The sequence below is a fragment of the Bos grunniens genome, chromosome 3 (genome assembly GCF_055505025.1).
Source record: "Bos grunniens cultivar Pamir isolate PY7600 chromosome 3, Bosgru_T2T1.0, whole genome shotgun sequence".
In the NCBI taxonomy this organism is placed as follows: Eukaryota; Metazoa; Chordata; class Mammalia; order Artiodactyla; family Bovidae; genus Bos; species Bos grunniens.
Window position 1 is genome coordinate 53,380,352 of NC_141167.1, and position 22,780 is coordinate 53,403,131.

Sequence of the window (22,780 nt, forward strand, 5' to 3'; positions counted from 1 at the left end):
CACAAGATAACTAAGAGCTGGGGATCTAATGTGCAGTATGGTAACTATAATTAACAATACCGTATTATATACCTGAAAATTTTTGAGAGAATAAATCTTAAATGTCAAGCACACATAAACTGTAATAATATAAAGGGATGGAAATGTTACCTAACCATACTGTGGTGATCATTTTGCAGTGTGTTCATGTATCTAATTATTACATTGTACACCTTAAACTTTCATATGTTATGTGTCATTGTTGTGGTTTAGTCACTAAGTTGTGTCCAACTCTTTTGTAACCCCATGGACCATAGTCTGCTAGCCTCCCCTGTCCATGGGGTTTCCCAGACAACAATACTGACGTGGGTTGCCATTTCCTTCTCTAAGGGATCTTCCTGACCCAGGGATTAAACCCATGTCTCCTGCATTGGCAGGTGGATTCTTTACCACTGATCAACCAATTGTCATTAGTATCTCAATAAAGCTGGGAGGAAATCTGATTCTGGAGGTAAATAGATACAAGAGGTATATATGGGTTTTATCAAATTTTGTGTGATAATCTGGGTTGTATCTCTGACATGTAATGTATTCTCAGGTATATCAGTAAGTATCTCTATTATGGACTTCCCAGGTGGCTCAGTAGTAACGAATCTGCCTGATGATGCAGGAGATGCCAAAGATGTAAGTTCAGTCCCTGAGTTGGGAAGATTCTCTGAAGTTGGAAATGACAACCCACTCCAGTATTTTTGCTAGGAGAATCCCAGGGACAGAGTTTTGCCTGACAGAGGAGTCCATGGAGTCACAAAGGGTTGGACATGACTGAGCACACACACAGGTCTCTATTATATCATTTAAAAAAAAAATTATATATATATGTAAACTAAAGTTCCATGGGAAAAATGTTAGCAATTTCTTACTTAGGAATACCTTGCATTCCAAAATTATTCAACTTAGAACCAATTGAGTGCCTACGGTCAGAGACATAACTTTTCCAACAAAGGTCCGTATAGTCAAAGCTATGGTTTTTTCAGTAGTCATGTATGAATGCGAGAGTTGGACCATAAAGAAAGCTGACTGCCAAAGAATTTATGCCTTCACATTGTGGTGCTGGAGAAGACTCTTGAGAGTTTCTTGGACTGCAAGGAGATCAAACCAATCAATCCGAAATGAAATCAATCCTGAACATTCATTGGAAGTACTGATGCTGAAGTTCCAATACTCTGGCCCCCTGATGCGAAGAGCTAACTCTTTGAAAAAGACCCTGATGCTGGGAAAGATTGAAGGCAAAAGGAAAAGAAGTAAGCAGAGGATGAGATGGTTAGATAGCATCATTGATTCAACTGGCATGAATCTGAGCAAAGTCCAGTAGATTGTGAAGGACAGAGAAGTCTGGTGTGCTGCAGTCCACTGGGTTACAAAAAGTCAGACACGACTTAGTGACTGAACAACTAAGTTATTACAAATAGTGGCTATAGTTCAATGAATATTCAGGGTTGATTTCCTTTAGGATTGACTGGTTTGATCTCCTTGCAGTCCAAGGGACTTCTCCAGCACCACAATGTGAAGGCATCAATTCTTCAGCGCTCAACCTTCTTTATGGTCCATGTCTTACATCCATACGTGACTATGGAAAAAACCATATCTTTGACTATACAGACCCTTGTCAGCAAAGTGATGTTTTTGCTTTTTAATACGTTAAGTGTCATAGCTTTCCTTCCAAGGAGCAAACATCTTTTAATTTCGTGACTGTAGTCACCATCTGCAGTGATTTTGTAGCCCAAGAAAACAAAATGTCACTGCTGTACAACTTTAAGTGGACTATAAACTATTGAATGTCTATGCTGTGACAACCCACTCCAGCGTTCTTGCCTGGAGAATCCCAGGGACGGGGGAGCCTGGTGGGCTGCCATCTATGGGGTCGCACAGAGTTGGACACAACTGAAGTAACTTAGCAGCAGAGATACTGTATATCAGAAACTAACTAATATTGTAAATCAACTCTACTTCAATTAAATAAATAAACTTTTAAAAAGGCCAAGATATTTTTGGTGACCATCATCCCTTCACTGGCAAATATTCAGTCAGTTTGCAAGTAAGCTATTTATAAATCGGGAAACATTTTCCTAAAGAAACTAATTTTTTAAATGGTGGTTAGATTCTCAGGCTAATCCTCAAAAGCTAATTTAATTCATAATAAAATGGAACTCAACTTCTAATAGAATCCTCAATCCTAACAAGCATTTATAGCAGTGATTTTCAACCGTGGCTACACACATCACATTATAATCACCCAGGAAAGCTTTTTTTTTTTTTTTTTTTTCAAAAGAACTCTTACTAAGTACAAATACCAGACTTTATCCCTAGGACAATAAAATCAGAACCCATTATCAGTAGCAGTGGTGGTAAATGAGTTGGGAAAAGGTGCAGACGATGCAAACAATGCCTCTACAGAGAGTGGAATCAGTGCTGTGTCTGGGAAGTGGAGCCAAGGCTCTGAGGGTAGAGAGTGAGATCCAAGTACTAAAGAGGAAGAAAGGATGTCCCTGGGAGAAGGAAAGGGTTGGATTGTGGTGGTTTAATTGCTAAATCGTGTCCGACTCTTGAGACCCCATGGACTGTAGCCTGCCAGGCTCTTCTGTCCATGGGATTCTCCAGGCAAGAATACTGGAGTGGGTTGCCATTTCCTTCTCCAGGGGATCTTCCTGACTCAGTATTTGAACCCAGGTCTCCCGCATTGTAGGCAGATTCTTTACTGACAGCTACGAGAGAAACCCTGGGGATAGGACTGTGGAGTCAAAATCATCACATCAGAGATGTTGGCCTCTGATGACAGTAAAGAGTTTTTCAGAATGAGAAAATGGTGGAGGGGTCTTCAAGACTGGGCTCTAGCAGCCCAAAGATTGGGGCTGTGATGATGGGGAGGGAGCTGGTAAGGGGCCAGTTAATTGGCATCACTCACCACTTCCCTTTATCTGGTTCATGAGGCAGGAAGACTAAGTTCCCTTCAATCTACTTTCTTATTTTGGAGTGAGGCTTTCACAAAATTTCATGCCTCATATATCTTCTCTACAAAAAGCAACGATGTAGTTCTTTGCATCCTCTTGGCATGATTATGGACACTTAAGACTAAGCAGAGGGAAGGGGAAGAGAGGAGGAATGAAGGGAAGCCAGTTTGTGGGCTCCTAAAATAGGAGCAATTCTGTTCATCTCCTGCTGCTGTTCAACAGCCTTCAGAGTTCAGTAGCTCTTCTCGTCATTTCTTTGCAGCCTCTTTAGTTAGAAACATAGGCACAACGTGTTATCACCAACTGGTGAAAGCAAAGATGCAAGGTGGAGGAGCTTCTCAACTGTTTTCCTATGTCCTTTTCATTTATATAGCGAGGCATAGAGATTTCTGACATTCTGTGATTGTTGCAATGTAGCAAAGTCTGTGGAGAAAACAACATTCACATTTTAATCAGATGCTCTCAAATGAGAAGCATTTTCTAAGTTCTATTTCATATTTCTTTTGGCATTTTCTAAGATATATTCCTTTTGCTCTGTGTTCTCGTTCCTATTTTATGAAATTTTGTCTACTCTGGAGTTACAAAATCACTGAGCTTAATATAAACACAAAAGAGAAATAGACTGGCAGACATAGAAAACAAACTTGTGGTTACCAAAGGGGAAAGGGAAGAGGGGAGGGACAAGTTACAGGTAAGGGATTAACAGATACGAACTATTGAATGTAGCAACAAGGGTAAAATGTAGCACAGGGCATTATAACTGATATCTTGCAATAACTAGCAAAAATACTGAATCACTATGCTGTACTCCTAAAACTAACACAATATTGTAAATCAATTATACCTCAATAAGAAAAAAATTACTGGCCCAGAAGAATTCCAGAGACACATAAATGTCATCTCTTCTGCTGGAAAGAATGGAATTATTACCATTATCTTTTCTCTGATCAGAAAGGTGGTCCTTAAATAAAAAGACCCAGTACGGGAGAAGTTTTGGTATGGGGAGGCTGTGTGTAGAAGGGCTTCTTCCCAGGTACAAACTTTCTGTAAGTAAACACAACAAACACACAGCTCCTTTCTGCAGTTTGCCAGCCAACCTGTATATCAACACTATGGGGAAAACACATCTCCATGAAAGAAATTCTTCTCTTCACTAAGCAAGGGGTCTAGCTCAGTTGGAAAAATCTGGATAGACTTCAAACACTATCCCATCTCAAGAATACAGATGAAAATGGATTTCTTAGGACTAAAATTCCTGGACAGAATTAAATTGGAATAGCATTCTACCTTAGTGGACAAAAATTTTGTTTAGTAAGTGAGACTCCATTAGCTCTGATTGTTTCAAGGAAGATTCCATCACTGAGTCACTTGACTTCAGATGTTCCACTAGAGCAAACAGATGCCCCTCTTAGGAATCCCTGGGTGCTAGAGTAGAAGAATTAGATCAGTGTGCCTGTTGACACATTGATGATAGCCTATAATTTGGCAAAGATACTGTGCGTAAGGTAGTCAATGAAAGTCAGCATGTTGGAAAAATGACAAATAAAACCTCCTTCTCTAAGTTAGATACTTAAATTCTCAGTCCCTGAAGACCTATGTGTCAGTTGTCGCTTTTGACCTTTACTAATTGAATTGTCCTTCTTTAGTGAGCTACATAAAAGCAGTTTAATAGATGGGAATAAGGGGGTACAGCATAACTTTTCCTATTTAAAAATAAATATGTGTGCTCAGTCATGTCTCTTTGCAACCCATGAACAGTAGCCCACCAGGCTCCTCTGCCCTTGGGATTTTCCAGGCAAGAATACTGGAGCAGGTTGCTATTTCCGACTCTTCCTGACCCAGGGATAGAGCTGACATCTTGTGAATCCTGCATTGGCAGACAGATTCATTACCACTGCGCCACCTAAAAGGAGTTAAAGTCAAAGTCGCTCAGCTGTGTCCAGCTCTTTGTGACCCTATGGACTGCCCATGGAATTCTCCAGACCAGAATACTGGAGTAGGAAGCCTTTCCCTTCTCCAGGGGATTTTGCCAACCCAGGGAGAAAACACAGGTTTCCCACACTGCAGGCAGATTCTTTACCAACTGAGCGACAAAGGAGGCCCAAGAATATTGGAGTGGGTAGCCTATCCCCTCTCCAGCAGATCTTGCTGACCCAGGAATCAACCGGGGTCTCCAGCACTGTAGGTGGATTCTTTACCAACTGAGTTTTCAGGGAAACCCCACTGTACCAACTGTTCAGTTCAGTTCAGTCACTCAGTCGTGTCCGACTCTTTGCGACCCCATGAACCACAGCACGCCAGGCCTCCCTGTCCATCACCAACTCCAGGAGTCCACCCAAACCCATGTCCATCAAGTCGGTGATGCCATCCAACCATCTCATCCTCTGTTGTCCCCTTCTCCTCCTGCCCTCAATCTTTCCCGGCATCCGGGTCTTTTCAAATGAGTCAGCTCTTCACATCAGGTGGCCAAAGTATTGGAGTTTCAGCTTCAATATCAATCCTCCCAATGAACATCCAGGACTGATCTCCTTTAGGATGGACTGGTTGGATCTCCTTGCAGTCCAAGGGACTCTCAAGTCTTCTCCAACACCACAGTTCAAAAACATCAATCCTTCAGCACTCAGATTTCTTTATAGTTCAACTCTCACATCCATACATGACCACAGGAAAAACCATCACCTTGACTAGGCGGACCTTTGTTGGCAAAGTAATGTCTCTGCTTTTCAATATGCTATCTAGGTTGGTCATAACTTTCCTTCCAAGGAGTAAGCATCTTTTAATTTCATGGCTGCAATCACCATCTGCAGTGGTTTCGGAGCCCATAAAAATAAAGTCAGCCACTGTTTCCACTGTTTCCCCATCTATTTCCCATGAAGTGATGGGACCGGATGCCATGATCTTTGTTTTCTGAATGTTGATCTTTAAGCCAACTTTTTCACTCTCCTCTTTCACTTTCATCAAGAAGCTCTTCTTCTTCTTCTTCTAGTTCCTCTTCACTTTCTGCCATAAGGGTGGTGTCATCTGCATATCTGAGGTTATTGATATTTCTCCCAGCAATCTAGATTCCAGCTTATGCTTCCTCCAGCACAGCATTTCTCATGATGTACTCTGCATATAGGTTAAATAAGCAGGGTGACAATATGCAGCCTTTCCTTTTCCTATTTGGAACCAGTCTGTTGTTCCATGTCCAGTTCTAACTGTTGTTTCCTGACCTGCATACAGGTTTCTCAGGAGGCAGGTGAGGTGGTCTGGTATTCCCATGTCTTTCAGAATTTTCCACAGTTTATTGTGACCCACACAGTCAAAGGTTTTAAAGTCCAATATTCCCCTCAAAATAATTTACCTCAGGATTTATTAAGCCATGTTACTTAGAAACAGTAGATTCAGATAGGCAGGAAATTGCAGCAAAATTCATCATTTTAACCAGAAGTTCAGGGCTGCTTTGTATTTTTAAAATTTCACTATTATGTGTAGCTGATTGCTTGGCTATGGCTGGAGCTGGCTTTGTGATTATCCCAATGGTACTGGAGACCTTAGCAATAAGCTTGGATTCCCAGTTCTCCTTCAGTGAGGTGAAACCATCTCAAGTCTCTGTCTTAATCCTTGTTAAAACTTTTAATTGTTTAAAAATTATTTTTTAAAATCTGTAACTATGTGTGGTGACGAATGATAACTAGACATTGTGGTGACCATTTCAAAGTATATACAAATATCACAGCATTATGTTTTACAACTGAAACTAATATAATGCTGAATGTCAGTTATACCTCAACTTTTCAAAAAGTTATTTTTAAACAGAAATTTTCACTTTGAAAGTGAAACAAGGCTCAGAAAGCATTTTTATCAGAAACAAGTTTGAGTCTGATTCTGTGCTAGAACAATTTCTAAAGGAAAAGCTTGTTTTAACTCAAGTTCCAATTAACTTAAAAAACTAAGGGAAAGTGAGACCTTTCTTTTCTCTTCTAAAAACTAAAAGTGGCAGGAAAAAAATCTCTTATCTACTTAGATATTCTCCTACCTGATTATAATCTTTCATTTGTTTTTCTGCCTTAGTCTTAAGGAAAGTATATGCAGAAGGAATTTCTGATAAGAGAACTAGGAGAGAAAGTCAAAACCTTCCTTTAATTACCTTTATCAGGTTAGCAGGGAACAGGCACCTACGCCTTAGGTAGAGAAAGGTGATTAGCATTCAGAATACTGAAGACTACATCAATTTAGGAAGGGCATGATTTCAAGATAAGTTGAAGGGTAAGTTAGAAAGAAGCAACTTATTTAAGCTTAAGTATAGAACTAGGGTCAGATCAAATAGTGATAGCTAATAAGAATTAAGGATTTGGTAGAACTGACTCCCTAATTATACCCAGAGTATTAAGTAGACTCATTATGTTAGAAAGGATCTTGGAGGTCAACCAATCCAACTTTAAATCTTTGGTCACAAGGAACAGATGCCTCCTTCAGCTGACATAAGTCAAAGAGGACAATTTATTAAAATGTTAAGATCCTAGGGCTGAAACGAAGCCATGCCTGGGGAATGAAGTAAACCTAGGGCTGAAAGGAAGCCATGCCTGGGGAATGAAGTAAATCAAAGGAACTTGATCTTTATTTTCAGGACTTACCCCTTTATTTCTTTTTAAAGTTGATGCACATATCCATGTCAATGGCCTAAAACTATTGTTTGAACATGACCACAGCTGAAATTCTAAAAAGTGTTTTGAATGTTAAAGCTATTAACACTTATCTATAAAGTGGTGATAATAACTCTTGTGCTAAAAACACAGCTAGACAGTTATAATCTCTCTCACATGGATTAGAGAAAAAAAATGGGGCCCCCAAAGAAGAGGCAACATGTTCAAGATTTCCTAGATAGTTAACAGTAGAAACAGAAGAACTGAGGTCTTTTGACGGCTGGTCTGTCAGACCAAAATCAATGCAGGTGGTGACTGCAGCCATGAAATTAAAAGACGCTTACTCCTTGGAAGGAAAGTCATGACCAACTTAGACAGCATATTAAAAAGCAGAGACATTTCTTTGCCAACAAAGGTACATCTAGTCAAGGCTATGGTTTTTCCAGTAGTCATGTGTGGCTGTGAGAGTTGGACTATAAAGAAAGCTGAGCACTGAAGAATTGATGCTTTTGAACTGTGGTGTTGGAGAAGACTCTTGAGAGTCCCTTAGGCTGCAAGGACATCCAACTAGTCCATCCTAAAGGAGATCAGTCTTGAGTGTTCATTGGAAGGACTGATGTTGAAGCTGAAACTCCAATACTTTGGCCACCTGATGCAAAGAGCTGACTCATTTGAAAAGACCTTGATGCTGGGAAAGATTGAAGGCAGGAGGAGAAGGGGATGACAAAGAATCAGATGGTTGGATGGCGTCACTGACTCAATGGACATGAGTTTGTGTAAACTCTGGAAGTTGGTGATGGACAGGGAGGCCTTGCGTGCTGCAGTCCATGTGGTCGCAAAGAGTCGGACGTACTGAGTAACTGAACTGAACCAAACTGTCAGACATGTGATGCCTCGGGCAATGCTGAGAATGATGGTAAACAAGAGAGAGCTTAGTTAAGAACCTGAGTTCTCTGATACGACACTCTCTGGGCAAGTCCTTTATATGTTCCCAAACTTTCATTTGTATAATGGAGATATTAATTCTCCCCAAAGGATGGGGTTGTTGTGAGAATTAAACAAAATGACCTATATATTGCCCTTGGCACAATGTCTAGTATACATAAATTATCCATAAATAATAACAATTATTATTTATCAAAAAATATACTTAGCATTTTGCTACTTATCAAATAACCCTGAAACTCAGTGGCTTACAAGAACATTTATTTACCACTCATAGATCTGTGATCAGCTATAACTCTGCTAGATATCAATGAACTTAGCTCTAGTTTAGGGCTCAGATCTGCAGCCTGGGACCCAGATTGAATGAGCACTCTCTGTCTAGGATGTGCTGTTCTCATGATGGAGAGAAGAAATTAAGAAATGGGAAGCATGTAATACTTAAAATCTCTACTGAGAACTGTCTCCTTGTTCACTTCTACTAGAAGTTTACGAGGCAAAGCAAGTCATTTGGCCAAGCCTAAAGCAGCGAGGCAGGAAAGCTACTGACGCATGAGCAAGCCATGTTCAAGGAGGGAACAATCAAAACAACCTAGCACAGGAAAGTTGATAGAAAAACTACGGCCCTTGAGACAAGGGCCTCTATGGTAGCTTGAATAGTCTGAAACTAGAAATCACATGGGCTATCCACAATACCTCACATCCTCAAAATCATGGGCCATTTAGAAAAACCACAGGTCCAGGGAAGGCTACAGTTATTCAGAGTAGAGATTGGGCACATGATGTAATCCCGTCTCCAAGAAGCTTCACTGAGTAGAGGAGATGTTGCTGTAGAGAACATTTAGTTCAGCATTTCTTGACCAGAAAGCAACTGCAAAGTGTTCATGTCTTTAAAGCAGCAATGGTATCCATGTTCATGTCCAAGAATAATAATTTAAAACCCTTGGTAAGTTAAAGGTTTATGTAAAAACTGTTTCCTTTTTAAGTGGAGCAAGTTGAGAGCCTTTGGGTGTATACCAAGGATGTTTGCTTAGAGACTACAAGGAGATTAGATGGCATTTGCTCATGACTTGTAACTTAGTTTATAACACAGCTGAACACCACTGGGTACCTCCAATAGCCTCACACATTTTTTAATTGTTTTTATTCTTTGTCATATATTGTTTACATTTTTCTCAGTTCTGAATTAATGGGGAATTTAATGAGGAAGTAAAAATATAATTCTGCCACTTTTCCCCTGGATACTTTTGCCAGATCCATAAATTTCCTTCAGCTGAAAAAACTAGGTATATAAAACATCAAGGTATCTCTAATAATTCAAAACATAATGTAAAAAAGATAAATAAATCAGCGTTAGTTGTGCATCCTGTCTCTAACCAATAATTTATTATGGAAATTAAGTACTGATGATGCTTTGAGGTTTGCTCCAGATTAGAAGGCAAAGCAGAACTATTCTGTATTCTGGTTACTCGCATACCTCAGTGCACAGTCCCATAGCCTCCTGCCTGAAAGGTGTCCTCCTGTTCCTTTATCTGCTTGGTCTTTACTCTTAGTCTGGAGCTCAGCTCTTACCTCCTACCTTCCCCAGTTCCCTCCAGCACAATCTGTTGCTCTTCCCTCAGTATTCTCGTAACACCTGTAAGGGGATTACTCTCTCGATAACCCTATTTTTGAAACCAGTCACTGAGTGTTTCCCCACCTTGACCTTGAGTTGAGATCAAGGGCAGCTTGGTCTTTCCAGTGCCTGGCACAGTGCCTCACACCTACAGCACACTCACCAAATCTTTCTTTAATGGATGAAGGTAAGCAGAATCAAAGCTTGATAAGATTAGAAACTGGAGAGGATGTGGGGAGAGCATTTCAGGAAGAAGGAAAATGTACACAAGTCAAGAGAAAAAAAGGCAGAATCTGATAGGTACAAGATGTACTAAGGAGCCATAAATGGAACCATGTGACTAGACTTGGGAGTTCAGAAAGAGTAGGGGCGTTATGTTTGTTGGGGAAGGGCCCCAAGAGGTACCCGTTGTCTTAGTCTGCTTGGGCTCCTATAATAGAATACCATACTTTAATTCCTATTAAAGAACAGGAATTCATTTTCTAATAGTGTTGGAAGCTGGCAGCCTGAGATTAAGGTGCCAACATGGTCGGTTTCTGGTGAGAATCTCCTTCTGGCTTGTGGCCTTCTTGCTATGTCCTCATGTAACATGAAGGGTCATCTGGTCTCTCCCTCTTCATATAAGGACAATGGTGCCATCAGTAGGACGCTAACTTCATGACCTCATGTAAACCTAATTACCTCCAAAGACCCCATCTCCAAACACCATCAAAACGAGGGTAAAGACTTAAACATAAAATTTTGGAGGGGATACAATTCAGCCAATACTGAGTGGTTAAGGATCTAGTCCTGCTTTAATGAAGTGGTCCAAAGAGACCTCCATTATCCATCCCTGTCATTCCTGAGGTTCCATTGTTCATTTAAAAAATTGAATGAAATCCCAGAAACCAACGTTTCCAACTGAAGGGGCTTTAAAGCCCAAGGGCAGGAGCAAAATAACCTTCTAATTTCTGAGATGAATGAACAAAGTAATTTTTGTGAGTGGTATCTTCTATTTCTACAGCAGCCATAAATCATACCTTTGGGAGCTGAACCATTTTACTTTTAAATGTACATTTTGCAAAGAACACAGTAATTTCTGATTATGCTCCTTTTGCACAATTTTGTTGCATTCATCACTAGTCAGAGTCCTGTTGATTCTATGTTAGGAAAACTATTTGTTATATTTACAATCCAAGTGTCTACTGATTAGCTCAGGCATTTTTGCATTAGCTGATCCGGATGGTAGTACAGTCTTAAAGATTTATGGCTTTCTCCATTTGCCCATGGTCCATATTTCATTATTTTCCAGACCTAGACTCTTTTTGTCAAGTGCATTCTTTTTGGAATCTTCCTCAGTATGACATTTTTATCCATTTGAAAAGTTTATGTCCATCTGTAAATGATTCAAGCCCAGATGGAGAATTCTGCCACCTGATTTGCAGAAAGTTGTTGCTGCCTAAAGATTTGCTGGGCACATCCCATTGATAGACAGTACAAATATATACTGTTAATATACTGGGCAAACTCCAGAGTATTACCATAGCTCCCAACTATCGAATGATATACAAAAATATATGACTTGGGGACAGCTGAAATTGTTTCCACACTTTGAGCTCTGCTTCCATTAGACTGGTTCACAATATTAGATTGAATCCCAAGGTGCTACTGATAATCATCAGCTGTTTTTCCTGGCCAGTGTCTTTGTTTAAATATATTCTTTCATTATCCATGTGCTTTTGAAAAAAATAGAAGAATGTTTTTAATTGAATAATCTGTATTCTGCCAGATGCTCCTTCTCCCTAGGAAGGTATATAGAAACTTACTTTACTATTTTTATTTATCCTGCCAGTGTAGTATATTGATGAGAGAACTGAGGTCCAATAGTGTTAAAATAAGATATGAAATATTGATTAAGTCTTTTTTAAAATTCCCTTTTGCTCCTGAGTATAGCAGATTTCAGCAGAAACTGCTGCCACAATTGTGCTCTCCAGTAAACCTTCATTGTAGGAAGGGTTTGGATCCCCTTTGGGCTTTGATAAATGATTATTATGCTTTTGAAATATTCACTTGGAATGCCCTGGGCCTTGTTTGCATTGGATCGTAGAAGAAATGGATTAGAAACAATAGAAACAAAGGCCCCCAAAGGAACCATTCTGTGAAGAGGTGGCAGCCACAGAGATGGAGGCAACTGGACTCCTCATCCTTGTTCCCTGACACTGGCTTCCCTTCTGCATTGCACAGCACCCATTGTAGGCTAGGGACTTCCCTTTAGGTTTAGGCCAAGTATGTTGATTTTTAGGGCTGTGTTGCAAGGTAAGATAATAATTCAGTATACACCAGACCTGAATGGCTTCAGATAGACTTGTCAAGATGCTTGGCTAGGTAAGGAAAGCCAGTGGGACAGTGAGCAGAAAGTATGGGAATGTACATAAGGAGAGCCTGGATTTGGGGTCAGAGACATCCCCATGGCAAATCTCTCTCGGCCAAAGACCATGCACCAGCAAGTCAAGAAGTCTACTGTCCTCTCAAAGCTCAGAGGAGCTTGGAACAAAGAGGAATCTGGTGAAATGTGCAAGAGAACTTCTTACACAGGGCATACACCACAACAGAGAATTATCGCATCTAAAGCAGGCCAAGATTTAAAAAACCCTGATATAGGGAAAGTGCTATTATATTGCCCATCGAAGTATAAGCTTCTGGAGTTCAGAATCCAAGTCATTGAGCTAATGGTGCTCAATAATTAGAGCATCCTGCGTATGTGTGTGTGTTTAGTCACTCAGTCATGAGAGCATTCTGTAAATAGATCAGTTCATTGTAAGTCAGCTTTCTTTTGAAAAGTAACCATTTCTGTTTCCTCAGTTCCTCCTCCGAAATTATCCCAAAGGGACATGTCACTCACTAGAAAGTTCCAGCTCTCCAGGCATTAGGAGAAAAATGCTTCACAATATGTTTCCAGAAATGAGAAGATGAGGGAACATGCTCAGAAGCAAGGGTGCAGGTGAATGAAGATATTGGGATTGGTAAAAAAAATAAGGCTAGCATGACAGACAACATACACCTGTGGCCATGTGATGGCCTTTAGCATTGAGGAACAGGGGTAAACATCAAGGGGCATGGTAACTTATATTTTATTGGTAATAAAGTAGATGAAAAATCATATTTTAAATGATATGCCTTCAAGCATGTGCTACATCAAGGTGTTGACAGCATCATTTTTCCAAGAGATGAGCAAGTAAATTTTAGCAGTTTCCAAGTGGTAAGTGTCTTGATTACCAAGGAGCAGTGGGATGCGAAGTTGCCTGGTGAAACAAATGATTGATAGCTTCCTTTTAACACTCTTGCCTTTCCCCCTTTTCCCCCTCCCCCAACATGGCTCATTATTCTGCTGCATTAATTTAAGCTTTCCTATTGTACTGAATTAGGGGCTAACATTCTCTTATCATCCCTATGGGAATCTTGATTGTTTATTTGTAGGTGACAATAATTGTTTTTATCGATCCCCAATTGTGGAAGGTATAAAAAGTGCCATGGCTGATGGCCAGCTAGTACACAGTGCTATGTGCATGACTGACAAATTACAAGACAATATTTGGCCCAAGAGGTGACCCTTTTGGAATTTTTTAAGGCATCTGATAGTTATCACTAGGTCTCTCCAAGCTAAGAAGTATAAACAACTTCACATGTATCAGCTCAAGTCTTTTTGTTGCTAATTCTATTGAAACCTTCAAAAGGTCAACTGGGGTGTAAAATTTATACTTCCTCCTTTCTAGTATACCCACACAGCAGGAGAGTTTAGAAATGGTGCAGCTATAAGAATTCCCAGATGCAGTGCCATCCAGGCCAGCGAATTCCCTTAGGAACCCAGATCATCAGGGCATTTATTTGGAGTGAAGTGAAAGTCGCTCAGTCGTGTCCGACTCTTGGCGACCCCATGGACTATATAGTCCATGACATTCTCTAGGCCAGAATACTGGAGTGGGTAGCCTTTCCCTTCTCCAGGGGATCTTCCCAACCCAGGGATTGAACCCAGGTCTCCCTCATTGCAGGCGGAAACTTTACCAACTGAGTCACAAGGGAAGCCCCTTTATTTATTTGGAAGAATTCCTCTATTAATCCAGCAGCTACCATTCTTCCACTGAAAGTATCATTATATGGATATTAGCTGGAAGTATTGCAAAGAAACCACTTTGCTAGCCCAGGCAAAGTATTATGGGTAGGAAACCTCATATGATTTTTACATCCCAAATATGTCAAAGGCACCGGGGGCAGGTGGGGGTGGAAATGCAACTCTTTAATTAAGTGATGGTTGTAGGACAGGGCACTTGGGCCGTATGAACCTCGTAGTCTGAATCAAATGCAACACAGCTTGCTCGAAGAGCTTTTGAGCTAATTATTATTCTCTCTCTCCAGAAACAAAATAAATCAGTTGAAGCTTAAAAGCCATCGATATCAGAAATGGGGTAAAATTTTCCTTATTAGGTGGAGAGATGGAAAGATCTTTGACCAGAGGCCAAACCCTGAAATTCTTGACCCTCTTTTCCTGTGGTAAAGAGAAGACAATCAAATAGAGAAATCACTTTGACAATTGTACCCTATTTATCCTTTGAGGGTTCTGCTAGGAAAGCCTGGCTGTTGGACTCTCAGAAACAACTATGTGGGTTGGACCAGAAAGAGCCAGGGCAGCTTATTTTGCCGAGTAGGGGTCCATATGTCCCATGAGCGATCCTCCCTTTGTCTCGGGGCTCTGATGCCATCTTGGTTCTTGACAGCAACTATGTGGAGGGACCAGCTCCTAGAAAAACACCTGAAAAGAAAACCGATTTGACTTAATTCAGATTTTTTTCTCACTCAAATTAATCTTTACCCTCAATGGTATGGTGGTGTCTTTGGTTTTAGACAGCCATTTCAGCACCTTCTATGAGCAATTGTGTGAAAGAGAAAGATATGGAAAGTTTTCCATATTTGGAGAGAAGAGTTACCTTCCCTCCAAAAGTTGAGGGAAGGTAGCCACCACCACTGCCAGATAAAACTGTACGCCCTTTCTATGTATACCCCAGGCACTCCAAGGCATTCCCATGTTACAAATGTGCAGTTATTGTGACCTGACCAATTGTGTTATATGCTTGTTAATTACACACCCTACATGGATGGAGCATGGAACTGCCACATGGCTAAAGATGAAAACAGATTGACTATCGTGAGTGATGATCACAGAATCGTTTGATTTTAAAATGAGAGTAAACCTTAGATAAGCCTTAGTTAAACTATCTCATTTTAGGGAAAAGGAAACTAAGATGCCCCAAAGAAGCTAAGTTGTCCAAAGCTTCACATTTCAGTCATGTCACAGCTGGAATGGGAAACCAGATACCCTCACTCAGTTCTTTACTGTGCTTGGTATTAACTCTGAAACACACAGGTTCTGCTTTGTTACCCTATATTGTGATTAATTGCTTTAACATGTGTGGCCTCCCCCACTAGACTGTGTGCTCTTTAAGAAAATGTTCGATATTCATCACCAACTTCTAGTATAGTCGGTAGCACATAATAGGATCCCAATGAATGTTTGTTAAAAAAGGTGAATAAGTGGGTAAATATGTGAGACCTGTCATTTTTCATCATGTGCAAATAAATGCTGTAATTTTTTATGATCATTACTAATGCTTGGTCAGCCTACTAATGAAGAATGGATAGGGAGGATTGGAAGGTAGAAAAGTAGAAAGAAAAAGGCAAGAAGAGGGGAAAAATACAATTCAACAGGAAGAATAACTGGAAAAAAAATCAGTATGTAGATAAAATTTCTAGATTTGATTTAGGAGCTTTTGGTCAAGACTCTTGTCTATTCTGATCTCTCCCAATTTTCAGATGACTTTTTCAGCAGATGGTGCTTTAAGCACTTCCCATTATTGCTGCTCCTCCTCAGACACCAGAATTGCAAGATTGACTGCAGGTTGCATTGTATTATAGGCAAAGTTGCTCTCTTCTATCTTCCCCTCCCTGTGGTGGGTCTTCCCACCAATTTGGCACTTGTTCCTAACCCATGCTGCTGCAACTGTTCCTGTCACAGAGGGAAAGTGCATGTAACTCAATGTGGTACTGTTTCTGGAATGTTTTCCATTTAGAAGACACACCAGGAGATACAAAGGAAGTCATTTTACATATTGGCATTTCAGACTCGGTGACAAATAGGCAGAGGGGGTGGATACAGATGCACTGGGTTTGTTTCTCTTTGCAAATCAACCAAAGTTGATGAAAATAAAGGCTAAAAATCCAGTTATCAACCCTCTCTGTGAGTTCCTTGCTCCTGAAATGCTTACTTGTTGAGATTTGATACTAAGTGGTGCCTGCTTATAAAAGAATAAGAGGCTTCAGGGGCCTAACTGTAGCACACTGATGGCTTGGTCCTGGAGAACTGCAGCAAGGATGTTGGACATCAGTGGGGAAAACTGCTGGCGGGAGGGCTGTGCCAGTGGTGAAGTGGAGGAGGAGAGATGACAGTGCACCAGTTTACCAAGACATCTAGGTGGAAGATCGGAAATTTAGTCCTTTTTAGAAAGTGGTGCTACACAGTTGCCAAACAACCTGGGGAGACCCAGATGCCCCTATGGGGAAAGTTTTAAGGAGATTGGCAGTCATCTGTTTTGGATAGATTGGGTTGTCTTGGCCAAAGACGAATATGGAGATCCAGCTTTTCATCCAACATTCCCTTGAACCATTTGCAACTTGACAGACTCCTCAAATCAGCACTTATCTAATTTCTCTATCCCTTCAGTCATTCTACTTCCCATCTCTTTCTGAAACATACAAGCACACATCCTCATATCTGTGATATTGAACACTTCCTGGAACACTCTTCCATCATATGGTCTGTTGAGCAAGTGGCATCTGTTGCTTATCATCAGGAGTAGAAGTCCAAACACTTCTGCCCACTGTATCTTGGTATTGGAGTCACCAAAGAAAACACAACACAGTCAAGCACTGCATGGAACAGTGCTCTCCTCACATAAAGAAGAGAGACAGAGCAAGGTCAGCTGTAAGAGTGGACATCAGTACACGGTCAGCAGGTCCCTCCCAGCAGCTGACACAGGACTGTTGGCCTGCGTGCAACCCTCTTGTACCACAGAACAAAGGACCCCATCCCCTTTTTGCAGGGAACAGTTATAGCAGTGAGGTTGGCCAGGTGCTATATGTCACTTAAGCAGAGCAAAGGAGTACACACTGAGTGTGAAACAGAAGAGGCTACTCTCACACAAGGTGGTACGTCCAGCACAGGCTGTGAAAACTCCTTGGTAAGGAAGTGTTCCAGGCCCAAGGCCTATTCTTAGGTGACCAAGAGGGGGTTGAAAGACTGCCCACATGAGGCTGCCTTCCCAGTAGGCCCATATGGTTTCTTCCCATTCACCTCTCCTGCCCTCTCTTTTCCCCATATCTTTGTGTCTATTATCAAAAAGGCCTTCCCTGATCAACCTTTATAACATAGCCATCTTCAGATCCAATCCTCTAGCCTCTGTGAAGACAAAAAGCCTTGTTTTGATACTTACTGTGTTTATATATCTGTGTCATCTACAGCAGTGATGGGCACATAGTAGGTGCTCAGTTAAAACATGTTCAGGAGATTGGTAACACAGGTCTTATAAAGGAAAAATCTTGTCTCGTGATGCCAGGAAAACAGTGAAGGAAAACTTTTCAAGTGCTTTCACAGACCAAGTCATTCACTTACACTGCATCCAATTTCCACTTAGAAGCCCAGCAAGCCTCCAAGGAAGTGATATGTCCAGGTAAGTAAGATAACACCATTATCATTCAGCTCCCATCAGGGCTCCAAGCAACTTGAGAAAACCTGTCCTCTGATATACAGCACTAATTTGTGTCTTACGGAAAGTCAAATAAATTATTTTTCACCTGAAGGGAGCAGGATTATTTGACTCCAGATATTTGCCATATGGCTTCTCTTCCATACAACATAGCTTCTAGGCTTAAGGTAGTAAGAGTGAGAGTATGCCTATAAACCATTCAGAGATAATTCAAAATAAGTGTGTATCTTTGACAGATTGTCAAGTTTCCTTATGTTTTTTCCTGATAACAAGTGCTATGTTTTTGATGAAAGGTTGCTCACTTCTCCTCACACTTCGCTGTTGCTCTGTGTATGTCTTCTGTGTTGTTTTGTTTGTTGTTTGTTTCTTTCATTCCCCCCACAGAGTCCAGTCTGGCTCCTATCTCAGCACGGGGTGGTTCACCTTCATTCTGGCCATGGATGCCTGTTACGGCATTCACGTCTACGGGATGATAAATGACACCTACTGCAAGTAAGATCACAGGAAGTTATTTTTATGCATCTCCAATTCTGATATCTTGTCAAAATATCACAATTCATTTTAATACCATAAATCTGAGAAACAGATAGAGCAACAATTTTTTTCCTGGCATTCTTTGCTGACATGACATTTTATTGTCAGTGCATCAAGTTGTGACTTTTAGGGATGATAAAAAGAAAAATATTTACCACAGTCTAATGTCAAATGTCAGAAGGAACATTTTTCCCTTAGTCTGTGGCATGTCAGGGACTTATGGCTTGAAAATACAGAACAAGTTCAATGGTTATTTAATTTGCAGAACAGGTTTGTTGTTTCTGCTGCTCTAATGGTTGATGAATGGCTATCTACTCAATGGTTATATTTGATCTTGAAGGACGAAATGTCCTGAAGCCTCAGAGAAGCTGATACCCTAACAAGAATTCCTGGAAATTATATTTCACTGCTAAGTGAGTAATCTGTCAGATCCTTATTTAAAATGCATGTGTTTATCCACAGTATATCCCTGCTGGTAGGATAGTTTCTAATTAGGTAATAAAACAAACCTTCCATGCTTCATCAAGGTAATGAAATAGATTTCCCTACCAACAATTGGCACAGTATCATTCAGAGAGTGTTCTAATCGTATTGTCAAATGGTACCTAAGCCACAGTCTTCATAATCAAATATTTCTACTTTAACTGTAAGCATAATGGAGCACAGATGAACCAAATATCTTACTCTGAAAATCATTAAGCTTCCTCAAGCTCTGCTAAAGCAATCAGCTTATCCAAAGTTTGTTTCCATTATACACCATTTCCTCCCTCAAAGAATGGCTCTATGTTTGCATATAATTGGTGTGATGCATAAATTTTATTTGATTTATTAAAGCACTAAGGGCCTAGTATGTCTTTCTAAAAGCTTTTGTGTATAATAGCTTTTAACTGAGTTCATGGACAAGAATCAGGCATGGGTTTGCAAGTAATGCATTTACTGGGCACATAATGGATTCTAATAAATGAGTGCTTCATTTTTCATCTCAGTCTTTCTCTCCTTTTCTTTGTTTCTTTTCTAGGACAGAAGGGTATAGAAAAGTCCCCTACCATTACTATGAACAAGGAAGAGATGAATGCGATGAATATTTTCTTCATGAACATGCGCCATATGGGGGGCATAGGTTTATCACCGAAAAGAAAGTGTTTGCTAAATGGGCCAAGAAACACAGGATAATATTTACACACCCAAACTGGACAGTGTCTTGATGTCGGCTTTTCTGACCTTGCCACACCACTTGACATGATCATGATGCTGAGATTGTGATGCTAATGACGCTGATGGTGATGATGGTGATGATAAAGACAACAACAATGATCAAGTTTCTGTACATTCTCAGATACGGATGGTGATTCTACCTGTAATTTGAACTTGGGATTTTGTGGAGGCTGGTTGTGCTCATTACGTTCTTTCTGAAGGTCCAACATTACATATTGCACTTTATAATTTAACTGGAATTGAAATGAAGGCCAGTAATATGACAACAGTGACCTAAGAAATTGGAAGATTATCCTTCAAGATAGCTGCCCAGGATTCTTGGACGGTGAATAACTTCCAAAATCCCTGGGATTTGGCCTCATGAGGCAAGGTTACTGATTCTAGTCTCTTAAGCCTGAGCAGCTCCACCATCTTGAAGAATGATTGATTGTCAAACACTGACCCAAGAAACGCTCTCTGGGTAAACTTGCCACAGTGACAGCTTGGCTTTGGGGCAGGGAAGAAACCTCTTTCTGACTTCCCCTCTTCCAACAGTACCTCCAACAGATAAAGCCTCAGGCCATTTCCTTATTAATGAGGAAGATACCATGGACATCCTACCCATCAGGATTACTTGACAATCTCAAACACTTTGTTCAGAATGGGCCAGCTAGCAAATCTTGATGAATTTCTACTCTCGTCACTCCATTCTTACTACCCCCCCCAATATAACTAAACATATTACTAGAATGATCTGTATTAATGTTTAGTTATTTTTGGTCAAGTCCTAAATATTTCAGAAAGCTATTTAACATATAATATACCAACACTGTAATAACATATACTGTGAAAACATTCTTAAAACATAACCAAAAGGGTTTACTAACTCTACTACAACATCCAACAACACAAAATTTGATGCTTTTTAAAATCATGACACAGGGAAAGCAAAGCATATTTTTACATCAATTTGTATCCTACCATACTTCATAATATATATTTGTATATTCAAATTTCTATTTTATAGGCCCGAGATGTGTCTCTCCACACATTACATTATCATTGCCAAGTGCCAACTGTTAGACATGGAGAGGAAATGATTTCTTGTATTTAATTTGACTGGAGCTTTTGCCTTCTTGGGGGTTTATTTTCCCCAGAGTGTATCAATTGCTATACCACAATAACACAATAATAATGACCTTGATGTCCAAAGTGTTTTGTCATGTAGAGTCTTTCACATATGCTGTCTCATGTGACACCCGTGACCACCCCACTGGGCTATTACCTACACATTCTGACATACTAGCAGATGATCTGTGATTTGTTAATTGCTCTAATATATTCCAGGTTGCTCCCCTTGCTAATATTTGTATAGAGTAGCATTTGTGTAGACTAGCAACCAATTGATTTCAGTGCCAAATAAATGTATTATATCAAGATTATGCAGAAAGTATCCCAAGGATGGTCTTGGCCATAGACTAGGACCCCTGTGAACAAAGGATACTTTTGATTTTTTTCCCATAACTCCATTTAGGTGGGGAAAAGATGAGGTAAAGGGACAACAGGAAGGAATAGAAGCCAAGAAATATAGTTTCTTGTCTCCATTTTAAGATTACTTTGTTCTCCAGACACTCGTTGCTTGTCAAATATTAGAGGGTTAAATTACTGAGAGAGGAGCTCAGAGACCAAAGACATCCTTACCAGTATTCAGAGGACAAAGCTGGGTTCAACTCAGCCTGTTTCGGAGGCTGCAAGTGATGATAACTTTTCAACTCAGGAGCTCTCTGTAGGTCTCTACCAATGCTAAATCCCACCATTAGCTGTCCTTAAAATGGGTCCTCTTGTGCAAAATCCTCTTTCCTGTTCTCTTCTGTCATTTCAATACCTCAGTACTCACATCCATAAAAATGACCAAGTGCCACTTTCATTGTTGAAATTGTTATTGTTGTTTTTCTTTTGCTGTTTCCTCATGTGATTTTCAGTTGTATGTATGTTAGTTTTTGCAAGCTAATGATGGATAGAAATGCCCACTCAAAGAAAAATAAACAGATGAAAATGTCACGGTTGTAATACAGACTGTTTTTCCCCCCTGTTGCGATACAGAAGTTCCACTTTTAAATAAAAAGGAAACCTGGGTTATCAGAGTGTTTCAAGGAATGACATAATGTAGTTGATTTAGTTTTCTGGTAAATGGAAGGCCAACCCTATTTGTTTTACTGAGAAACTTCAAAAAACATCCATGTTCTCCTGCCTCACTGTGATGGTCTGTGAATGGAGACTTCTGCAAAGCTCTGTATCCCTCAGTCTGTGATGGTAGATATGTGTAGAATAGGCAGTGTTTCCTTTGGAAGGGTAAGGGGGCACCTCTCCTTCCCTTTTTTTTCCTTAAACCCATTTTATACTTTTTATTGTTGTCTCTTATCTCCTTTTTCTGCTAAGATTGGGAAACAAAAATCAGATTATTCTTATTTATTGTGTAGGCCTAATTGAATGACTTCCAGTGCCATCACCATTTTGATAGAATTATGTGACTTATTTTTCTTTGCAGTCTTAACATTCTCTGCTTCCATTTCCTGTTCTTTTTAAAATTATTGTATTATTCTTATTGTTGTTTTATTTATTTCTACTTTTTGGCTATGCCCCATGACATGTGAGATCTTAGTTCCCTGACCAGTGATCAGACTTGCATCCCCTGCATTGGAAGCACAGAGTCTTAACTGCTGGGCTACTAGGAAAGTCTCATTTACCCTGAGCTTTCTACTGCTAGCGGAAATACAAAGTCTAATTTGTCCTATGTTGAGAAATTTCCCACCTAAGGTTTACTGATAGAGAAGCGAATGGTAAAGGAGCAAAATTCAAGGACAGAACTTTTTGTGCAAATTTCTGGTCCACATCACAGGTTCTAGTTAACTAAAAAGGGGTTTTTTCCCAGCATTTAAACATTGAAAAATTTGACTAAACTTATTTATCAATGATATGTATGTATCTCAGAAGTTAATTAATATTTGTAAAAAATAAAAATATTTCCATATCAGGCTCTAGGCAAATGGACTCTGGAAAATGGCCACGATTTTCTGAAATGAACATAAA

The 22,780-nt window shown here is 40.0% G+C and overlaps 1 protein-coding gene across 2 annotated transcripts in view; it reads left to right on the forward strand.

Annotated features, from left to right (window-relative positions):
* The window catches only part of ST6GALNAC3 (ST6 N-acetylgalactosaminide alpha-2,6-sialyltransferase 3), a 628,960-nt gene extending 607,209 nt beyond the window's left edge, over positions 1–21,751 (forward strand). The window contains exons 4-5 of one of the 2 annotated variants that reach the window (XM_086394339.1): positions 18,347–18,454; positions 19,515–21,751. In XM_086394339.1, the coding sequence (XP_086250465.1) occupies positions 18,347–18,454; positions 19,515–19,701 (295 nt within the window). In that variant the 3' untranslated portion in view covers positions 19,702–21,751. The remainder of the gene's footprint in view (positions 1–18,346; positions 18,455–19,514) is intronic. The other variant, XM_086394337.1, reaches the window with a different exon arrangement.
* Positions 21,752–22,780: the final 1,029 nt, after the last annotated feature.